General features: G+C 39.0%; 1 protein-coding gene across 3 annotated transcripts; it reads left to right on the top strand.

The window, feature by feature from the left end:
* The first annotated feature begins 516 nt into the window (after nt 1–516).
* Nucleotides 517–6595, top strand: ube2d1b (ubiquitin-conjugating enzyme E2D 1b). Of its 3 annotated transcripts, none has more exons than XM_054601180.1 (7): nt 517–635; nt 1799–1862; nt 2504–2535; nt 3666–3743; nt 4778–4883; nt 5316–5409; nt 5509–6595. In XM_054601180.1, exons 3-7 carry the CDS (start codon nt 2527–2529, stop codon nt 5552–5554), a joined length of 333 nt encoding a protein of 110 aa, XP_054457155.1. In that variant the 5' UTR covers nt 517–635; nt 1799–1862; nt 2504–2526; the 3' UTR covers nt 5555–6595. The 3 variants fall into 3 exon arrangements, with proteins under 3 accessions (XP_054457155.1, XP_054457154.1, XP_054457153.1); XM_054601179.1 differs by having other exon boundaries at nt 517–690; XM_054601178.1 differs by having other exon boundaries at nt 517–690; nt 1796–1862.
* The last annotated feature ends 4418 nt before the right edge of the window (nt 6596–11013 follow it).

The following is an 11013-nucleotide window of genomic DNA, read 5'->3' as shown; positions in this document are numbered from 1 at the left end:
TCCATATCATGTTTCATCTGTTATCATTCATCACCTTAGGATGTAATAGGAGTAGGCTATTGGGGAAACGAGGAAGCCTACATCAGCTTCCTTGGAATAGGCCTACTTTTTTCTGATAGGCCTGTATTAAGTGCACAATAGGTATTAATATGTGCATGTGAATGCAAATCATAATATATCAGAGAAGTATAGGTAAATGGATACTTTTTAAATATGTATGTTGTATTTAAAATCAACACTGACAACTTACAAAGTCATTTAAGAAAGTATTTTTGAAAGCAAAATGAGGCGTACTTTTTATTTCCATTTTTTAATGCGTTTAACATTGAAATGTGATACTTTGCAACCAAAGTATAGAAAAAACTACAATGGGCTTTAAACGAATCAGGAACTGAGCCTATCAGGATGAATATCAATGCAAGAGTCATTCCCAAGAATGTTATCGGTAACGCCCTCGCAAAATTCAGAACTACGTTTCCCATGATCCACTTCGGCGAAGCGACCGTCAACAGGAGGAAGCGGAAACAAAAGACGTTTCAGAAAAACACAAACACATCCCCGGCTGTCGAAATACTCAGGGAATAACCAACGGTCATTGACTTCGCCAGCAATAATATTGCTATTGAAATAAAGACGTGAGTTGAGGAGCAAACTGCATCAGTCAACATGGCACTGAAAAGAATACAGAAGGTAAATGTAACTGGCTAGTTATGGTTACCAGCTAATTGTAGCTGGCCCACCAGAGGCTAACATAAGAGTTTATTTCTACAACATGGTTTATTAACAACGATTTCGACGCTATCCCTGCATTAAAGTGACTTCTGACTAACTTTGTAACGTTTTGGGAATTTATTTGTTGGTTGACACGTCCCATAACAAATGAAGCGGCCAATTACAACTTTAAAGTTTCGTGCTAGCTCGCTAACAATTTAGCTAGCTCAGGAGCTGCCCTGGCTGCTTCCATGCCAGTCGGCCACTGTTTCGGTTCTATAACTTGTCTTAGCAACCGGACAACAGCCCTGACACACTTGTACATGTACCCGTGCTTGTCCTCGTGGTTGTAGAGAAGTACTGCAGTGACCAGGAAAGTTACTCGTCAACACATAATGCCATTTATTTCTAACCGTGGCTCGGTTTTATTGCCATCACAGCCCTGCTAGTTGGTTAGGGCAGTCAGGGGAATGTGCAGGCCAAATGAACGATGTCTGTGTTTGGTTGAGGTGGCCAACATCACTTTATAGCCAATAGATTTTTGCCAACCACTCCCAAACCATTTTGCATCCTTTACTTAGTAGATGTGGCTGTTTTTTGTTAATTAGTGACATATCAAATTGATGATGGACTTGCCTCTTAACATTTTTATTATATTTACATTATTTGATGCGTTAATGCCTATTGACAATATACCCACTTTGCATTTCCATTGAGAAATACCATGAGATGTGGTGGAGAGCACCAGTCAAAACTACTTGACTTTGAGTAAAGATTTCTTTTTTGTTTGTCAATTTTTATGCTTTTATCAGATATCTTTCTTGGAAAAAACGTATGTGGTACACATGAAATTAAGTCTTTAGTATCGAATTGAATTGTGAAATGTAGAATCAGCATTTGTCATAAAGAGAGAAGTGTCACTTACAGAAACTCAAACTTCAATCAATCAACATGAATACCAGGAGAAAACATCCCAGGGCTGCCCACAAAGTTTGGTTCGGTGTGATCTCAAGTTTAACTGAAGTAGATCAGTGCCCCTTTTGCCAAAAAACTAACATCTGTTACATATTTCTGCTACCTTGAGCAGGAGCTGCATGACCTGCAGAGAGACCCTCCAGCACAGTGCTCTGCTGGACCAGTTGGCGATGACTGTGAGTAATGTTACACGTGCACATTTCAAGCCAGAAATTTCTCACGCATCACATGACCATTCAAATACTGTTTTTCGTACTAAAATGTCTTTGAGCGGTGATGCATTCATTTACAGAGGTACATATTGAGGTACATTTGAACAGTGATGCGACCTCTTAGCTTAGAAAAAAAAAAAAGTTTGAATCTTTGAACTTAAATAAATCAATCGTGCACCTGCAAATTGGTAAAAACTCATTTACATTTGAAATAAACCAGGGGGAAGGGGAAGGCGGCTAGCCCTGAAGTCACCAACAACTTAGTCCTTGGCTCACTTAAGGTGGACTGACCTTTAAGGTGGACAAGCTATTGTCATTTAAATCGAGTTTTACGCAGCAATGAAGGACGAAGATGCTGGTAATTAAGGATTTAAAATGAACTTGTCACTTGCGCTGATTAACTGGGCTCAGCAGGCTGACATGCACTCCGCCAGAAACATCTCTAAATGCGCATTAGGACTCAGATTCTAGAGATTCTTCAGTTGTCTACATATGATCTGATTGCTGATCTGAATGGATAAAAGCCTATGATGGCTGATGAACATTTCTCTGTGTACAGCTGATATTTTCCTGTGTCTCTCTCTTTCTCCCTAAATTGCTTTTAGTGTTTCATTGGCAGGCGACCATAATGGGTCCGGTGAGTCTCACACCATCACTTAAGGCTTTCAGTCATAGGGACTCAACTGTGTTTGTTTTACATTAGTATGGATCTCTTAGTAGCTATTTGGACTTGTTTACCATTGTTTGACACAAGCCTTTAAGATCACAATGGGGATTTGTTTTGACCATGTTTGCATTTCCTTTCAATAGTTTTGCATCCTCCCCTGCAGTTACATTGTGTATTTTCAAACACTTGCTAAGCATTATTTGCTAATCCAGATTGTCAGATAAAGGAGACTTTAAAAGAAGGATATTCTGTAATCTGGAATATTTGTGACTGTTGACAAATTCACTTGTTGGGTGCACAGTGAATGTAAGAATTTAAGCCTGTGAGTAAGAACGGGTTGAACACCACACACAAGAACACAATTCCAACACATGAATACAGAAAAACAATACATCTTTAAATGCAGGTAAATATATTTGGTCCAGCCTCTCTGATTAGCAAATTAGCTAGCCTTTTGTTATCACATAGATGGGACTTTATCAAATATTGATACACTGAGTATCTCACTATTATGTTTGATGATACTGTAACGATCCTCTAAAACACATTTTAATAGTTTACAAAGATTTGTGGCTCAGATACACCAAACGCAGTGCTATGATGTTTGATGTTACACGGACTGTGATAAATGAAAATGCAGATCCCACTCTTCTGATTGCATTAATAAAATGAAAAAGTAATTCTTTCTTTAACTCACATTTTCAGCATATGGGGATGTTTTCCTAAATTTGGATTAAAAAAAAACATAACATGTAGCCTTGCTAACAGAATCAAATCTTACCCCTGTATAATGATATGTACCGTATCAGCTGATTCTTGCCAATACACAGCCCGTGTCCTCAGACAGGTTGGAAACAAACCAACGGATTATCTAAAGCACTTTGTGTGGAAGTCAACTGTATAAGGCCTACTGTTTGTGCCAACACTTACTTATTGCCCATGTCATGGCATAGTGTTAATATTCTTTTTTTTATTGGGACTGGGGGGTTTAATTAACACTAAGCCTCATAGCTGCACCAGCTGGCCTCAATATAAACCTGTTCTGTGCTGATTGTCAGTAATTTGGGTCCTGCTGAAATGTTTTACTGTCTTTATGTCAGGGTGACAGTCCTTACCAAGGAGGAGTTTTCTTTCTAACAATCCACTTTCCCACGGACTACCCATTCAAGCCACCAAAGGTAAGAGCTGGTATCTCATACATTTGGTAAGGGATTATACCTGAAACGTTGTTCATTCCATTATTGTAATGGACGCTTATTTTTAGCCAATGCTCAAGCAGAGGGTTGTTTTCTTCCAGAATCCATCATGAAACATACAAACTGGAGGCTATTATCAAACCTATACCATGGGCTCTTGCTTAAAAAATGCCATATGTCATCAAATTAAAGGTAGAATTATGATTTGACCTTTATTTGCAATGCTAGGCAACATTTAGCTGAAAGAAGGCTTCCAACAAATCGAGACAGAGGGGAAAAAAAGATACACCCTGGACAGTTTTCCAGACTATCACAGGGCTGACACATAGAGACAGACAACCATTCACACTTTCATCCTACGGTCGATTTAGAGTCTTCAATTAACCTAAGCTGTAGACTTTGGACTGTGGGAGGAAGCCGGAGAACCCGGAGACTGGGGAGTCCTGCGAACAAGGGGAGAACATGCACACTCCACACAGAATCAAACCCTCTTGCCGTGAGGCAACAGTGCTAGCCACCACACCACGGTGCAGCCCAAAATATGATATGATTTACTTTTAGTTTGTGTTCACAGCAATTCTGCACCCTTCATTTCCTCCCTTTATTAAGTGGTACCTTCATAAAGAACATGGTCAGTACTGTAAACAGCACTGGAGCATCACTTTGGACTGAACCTCTTGCTGCAAGGCAAACACTAGTACAGTAACTGTGACAGGGCCTGAAGTTAAGTTTTTTCCTCACCTGTTGCTGCTAGTTTATGTACAACACTTCAGAATATAAACACAGTGGTACTAGAAATACGGAATATATCATGTAGTCTTAATCCCTGACTAGTTCAAATAAGAAAAAACTTTTTAGAAAAAAAATGTATCAGGAAAATCGTCCATGGTGGCAGGTGACCTGAAATGTATACGTGCTCCATCTAACATTCATCCTGTATTTGCCAGGTGCATATTTCCTTTCCTGTGTGGCAGTGCGTCTTCTCTGCTCATACAGATGTGTGTTTCTTTTTACAGGTAGCATTCACAACTAAGATTTATCACCCAAATATAAACAGCAACGGGAGTATCTGTTTGGACATTCTACGGTCACAGTGGTCTCCAGCACTAACGGTGTCTAAAGGTAATTACAGTCGGTTGTTGCTGTCAGTGGGTCAACTGTAAGTGCAACGGCAACAGTACTACACTATATCATTATTTTCATCTTATGTCAGTTTTTGATCTTATTTTATATTATTATTGGCTGTGAAGTCACCTTATGAATAATGTTGTGATGCTATATGTGTGCAATTTTTTCACCCCACACAATTCTCTCTCAATTCACTTCAAATCAATGTGGCTTCATTGGCATTCTGCTGTTAAGAATTCAAACCTTTAGTTTGGTACAGCACACCCTCCCCTCCCACTCCCCAGTCTATACTGACAGGGAGCACAGGACACAGAACCCATCCTTCCTGGTGACTGCAAGTAGGGGTCTATCTGGGGTAGGCTCATTTAAAACATCTTTTATCCACATGTCAACTAATGTGATCTTTTGAATTCCTCTTCATTCCAGTTTTATTGTCCATATGTTCATTGCTTTGTGATCCAAACCCAGACGACCCCTTAGTTCCAGACATAGCACACATGTACAAGAACGACAAAGACAAGTGAGTGCACACTCATAATATCAACGTGAGCAATGTGTTTACCTGATGTTGTCAGTGGTTACCATCCACTTACTTCAACCTTTACTTTTCTCTCCTCAGATACAACAAACTAGCAAAAGACTGGACCCAAAAGTATGCCATGTAAAGAAAAGAAAAAAAGATGAAGAAAAACATGCTGAGAATTTTTCTTTTTCCTTCCTTTTTTGAAGTCACAACACACTGTAAATTAAAGTATGGAATCATTAAGTAAACATTGGTCACTTCCATCAGACTGAACCGTCATTAACATAAATATTAATCTGAGAACATGACATTAACATTCTTTGTTTTTGAGAGGAAGCAGAGCAGATGAGAAAGATTGCTTATGATCATTTCGTAGAGACTGTGACATTTCAAAGTTTGGCATTGTTGTTTTTGCATCGAGGACATTTTTATCTCTAACACAAGTTTATTTCACTTTGCTTTACAGCAATTTTTAAAGTCAAACTAGTTGATTGTAGGACATAACATATGTCATTCAGCAGCAAGCCTTTTTTTTCAGAGGAGCTGAGTGCAGCAGGGTAGCATACATGTTGGACAAGCTGCTCCATAAGGAGTCCCTGCTGAGCAACGACGGCCAGCAAGGAACACACTGAACCATGGAGCTGTGGGAGAGTGAATGCCAAATATGTAAGCCCCTCATTCTGACACACGTCATGTAGTCGGTGAAGGAGTTTTTTTTTTTTTTTTTTTTTTTGTACTTTTGCATCTTGTAGCAGATGAAGTGAAAATGGAAACAATGTACTGTTGCATTTACCTTGAAAATGGGAGCAATGACAAGTAACGTATTACTGTCTTCTTCTTCTTCCTATTATTATTATTGTTATTAATTGTATAGTATTAAAATCCTCTGGAAGATTTCATTTAAATTAGAGTTATCATGATGTAAATTCTCATTAAAATGATGTACTCTTTTCCCCTGAGAATAGCAGTAACGTTGGCTTTACAAAGGCAAAACGATCAGATATTTAACCCAATCACACCTGTACCCAAGGGTTAAATGTGTCCTTCTGTTTGACCTCCAGTCTGTCTGTTTATCTATCTTTGCTATTGAAATGGTAAAAATCCATTTTTTCTGCTCCTGTATATACAGAAGCCTGTGTGGCACCTTTTTGTACTGAATTAAAGAATGGTACAGTTTTTATCACAGAGCTTAATGTTGATGTTTGGAGGGCAGATTTTCTTTTGTGATCTTATTCTGGTCACATGTTTAGTGATCATCAATATGGTGATATGGTTGTAATTACAGGGCTCGATGGCAAACACTTTGAGAAGATGGCAGCCAATTATTGATGTTTGGTTGCCATAGTGGTGTCCACTTCTTAACATAGAAAAAAAGGGCTGCACCCCAAAATAAAAACATTTTTATTATTTGTTGCATTAGTGAGATTTGAATATCGCTGTTGTGTTTAAAACCGGAACAAGACAAAAGCGGGTTCCTGTGTGCAACAGATATTAAACGTTGGTGTTGAGCCCTGAGTTACTAGCTGGTCTATGTTCAGCAATAATGGTGTCCTACACAGGATAAAGAATCCAGTTTCTCTGTGCCAGAATACTACCTGGCCCCACATTCAGTGTGAGGTGCTTTGATCAAACCCAAATGAATTATGTAACATTCAAGCAACTGACAGGGTCTCTAGATCAGGTAATGAATCAGGGACCAATCAGGCCCTTATCATGTCAATTGGTGTTGTGGCTTATAGTGCACATTCAGAGACACATTTCAGTTAGATACACAGAAATAGCTCACACAAAGCCTGGAAATGTCAGGGCTTTACCTGGTTGTTAATATTCGGGCAAAGCCTTTGCTCAAAATAGGGAAAAAGGATGTTTTTCTTGCATGACAGTACAGGCTTTGTTAGAACAGAAACCTGAGCGCTATCAACACAATGTAGCTGAACAGTCACTCTAAAACAATTTATTACCCACATACAGCTGAATTTTTTTTTTTTTTTTTTAATTTTTTTTATAAATTAAATGTTCAATCATCTCTCAAGAATGAATAGATGTCTTCAAGGGAATTTTGCATTTAACTTCTTCATTTTATTGGCCAAATGTTTTTGACATTGAGAGGTGGACTTAACTGAGAGCTAAGAGATATTAAAACAAATACTGTTTTGTACAGTGGATCAGTTGGTCTTATTCAAGTTCATCACTTATTGGGACATACAGTGGGTACGGAAAGTATTCAGACCCCTTTAAATTTTTCACTCTGTTTCATTGCAGCCATTTGCTAAAATCGAAAAAGTTCATTTTTTTTTCGCATTAATGTACACTCAGCAACCCATCTTGACAGAAAAAAACAAATGTAGAAATTTTTGCAAATTTATTAAAAAAGAAAAACTGAAATATCACATGGTCATAAGTATTCAGACCCTTTGCTGTGACACTCATATTTAACACACATGCTGTCCATTTCTTCTGATCCTCCTTGAGATGGTTCTACTCCTTCATTGGAGTCCAGCTGTGTTTAATTAAACTGATTGGACTTGATTAGGAAAGGCACACACCTGTCTATATAAGACCTTACAGCTCACAGTGCATGTCAGAACAAATGAGAATCGTGAGGTCGAAGGAACTGCCCAAGGAGCTCAGAGACAGAATTGTGGCAAGGCACAGATCTGGCCAAGGTTACAAAAGAATTTCTGCAGCACTCAAGGTTCCTAAGAGCACAGTGGCCTCCATAATCCTTAAATGGAAGAAGTATGGGATGACCAGAACTCTTCCTAGACCTGGCCGTCCAGCCAAACTGAGCAATCGTGGGAGAAGAGCCTTGGTGAGAGAGGTAAAGAAGAACCCAAAGATCACTGTGGCTGAGCTCCAGAGATGCAGTAGGGAGATGGGAGAAAGTTCCACAAAGTCAACTATCACTGCAGCCCTCCACCAGTCGGGGCTTTATGGCAGAGTGGCCCGACGGAAGCCTCTCCTCAGTGCAAGACATATGAAAGCCCGCATAGAGTTTGCCAAAAAACACATGGAGGACTCCCAAACTATGAGAAATAAGATTCTCTGGTCTGATGAGACCAAGATTGAACTTTTTGGCGTTAATTCTAAGCGGTATGTGTGGAGAAAACCAGGCACTGCTCATCACCTGCCCAATACAATCCCAACAGTGAAACATGGTGGTGGCAGCATCATGCTATGGGGGTGTTTTTCAGCTGCAGGGACAGGACGACTGGTTGCAATTGAAGGAAAGATGAATGCGGCCAAGTACAGAGATATCCTGGAAGAAAACCTCCTCCAGAGTGCTCAGGACCTCAGACTGGGCCGAAGGTTCACCTTCCAACAAGACAATGACCCGAAGCACACAGCTAAAATAACAAAGGAGTGGCTTCGGAACAAGTCTGTGACAATTCTTGACTGGCCCAGCCAGAGCCCTGACCTAAACCCAATTGAGCATCTCTGGAGAGACCTGAAAATGGCTGTCCACCAACGCTCACCATCCAACCTGACAGAACTGGAGAGGATCTGCAAGGAAGAATGGCAGAGGATCCCCAAATCCAGGTGTGAGAAACTTGTTGCATCATTCCCAAGAAGACTCATGGCTGTACTAGCTCAAAGGGGTGCTTCTACTCAATACTGAGCAAAGGGTCTGAATACTTATGACCATGTGATATTTCAGTTTTTCTTTTTTAATAAATTTGCAAAAATTTCTACATTTCTGTTTTTTTCTGTCAAGATGGGTTGCTGAGTGTACATTATTGCGGAAAAAAAATGAACTTTTTAGATTTTAGCAAATGGCTGCAATGAAACAAAGGGTGAAAAATTTAAAGGGGTCTGAATACTTTCCGTACCCACTGTATACACACTACACAGACTCTTACTGTTAGTAGACTTTGATGTCACTAAACTCTGAAGTGTAGGCAGAGTAGTATTTATGTGTATAAGGGTGTGTGAATATGAAGTTACTGTGTTATGAGTTGTTGCCTCTTACACGCTGCCTTTGGAGTCTTTTAGCTGCTTTTGGCACTGTAACACCAACAGCGGTTTCTTGATTAAAAATAATTTAGCCAATAACTGCAGCGCGAGAACGAAAGATTAGCTAATCAGCGTCAAGGCCAGGTCAACATTTAAGATGCCATGTTATGAGGATATAACATAGCACCAACTGAACGAATACTGCATGCAACAGTACGTACTTTGTAAAGGCAGCTGCAGTATAGGTAAAAAAAAAAGGTGATTTGGAACGCAGCTTGTGGGTCTGCAGATGCAGAAAACTGAGCAGACTGGGTTTTTCTTTGGGCTTAAAGAGACAAACAACACGACAGAGAGAGAATACCAGTATATTCAGACAGACAATATGGGAAGTGTTTTTGAACACTAAAGCATCTAAACTTGTTCTATAAGAAACCCGAAACACAAATATGAACCGGAAAATGAGCATGATATGTCACCTTTAAATTATGTATTACAGACAATTGAGTAGATACCCTTCCTCACTGTATAAGGTGACTTATAAAACAGGATGATGTTTTGCAAACGCAAAACTACAGAATGCTGTTTTGTAACACTAATAAAGCCCAAGCCGACAGAAATGTATGGAAACAATATTGCCAACAGCAAACACATGACAATGTCACCCGGTGTTGTCTACAAATTCGATAGGGAACAATGCATCTGCTCAATTCAATTCAATTCAATACAGTTCAGTTCAGTTCAGTTCATTTTGTATAGCCCAAAATCACAAATGACAAATTTGCCTCAGAGGGCTTTACAATCTGTACACATGTGACATCCTCTGTCCTTCCCTCACATCGGCACAGGAAAAACTCCCCTAAAAAAACCCTTTAACAGGGAGAAAAAAGGAAGAAACCTATGGGAGAACGACAGAGGAGGGATCCTTCTCCCAGGATGGACAGAATGCAATAGATGTCATGTTTACAGAATGAACAACATAACAGAGTTGCAACACATTCAATGTATATGACATAAATGATTCATATAATCACAGTAGTAAGCAGAGTAACAAAGGAAAAAATTAAGAATACTTATAAAGGCAGCAATGACTAAAGTAGAATTAACTATTGTCAGAATGTTTCAATTTGTTGTGGACAGGGAGAGTTTTCATGTGGTGGTATGTAAAGGTATTATAGAGAACCAAATTTCTTATGGCTTTCTCATTTGTCAGTCAAGTGTTTAACTTGGGAATATTGATGTTCCTATAAAACCATTACATTTAGGGATATACAGCTTACTACTCAAATTAGATGATTAAAAATAGAGACACTTTTAGAAACTTCTGGCTTATAAATTAAGGGCCACACAACATGTCAAATACATGTTCAACATCAATCTGGAAGAATTAAATACAAATAAATGCGTTCATAAAATGTATGTTATATTGGTTCTGTGCCAGTATTACAGAATATAGTGAATTCAGAAAGCTCGTTTAAAAAAAATTGAAAGCAATTTGCTGGGTGGATTCAATGTATAACTTTAAACTAATAAGTGCTAAAATATATTGACTATTTAGATGGACTATAACGTCCAAAAACAAAAAGCTGTGTATTTGCAACATCCATGTTACGTACTGCTAAACCACGCCCATCTTGGGTATTTGACCTT

The sequence above is a fragment of the Anoplopoma fimbria genome, chromosome 7 (assembly GCF_027596085.1).
Source record: "Anoplopoma fimbria isolate UVic2021 breed Golden Eagle Sablefish chromosome 7, Afim_UVic_2022, whole genome shotgun sequence".
In the NCBI taxonomy this organism is placed as follows: Eukaryota; Metazoa; Chordata; class Actinopteri; order Perciformes; family Anoplopomatidae; genus Anoplopoma; species Anoplopoma fimbria.
This window is presented reverse-complemented; position numbering and strand designations above follow the sequence as displayed.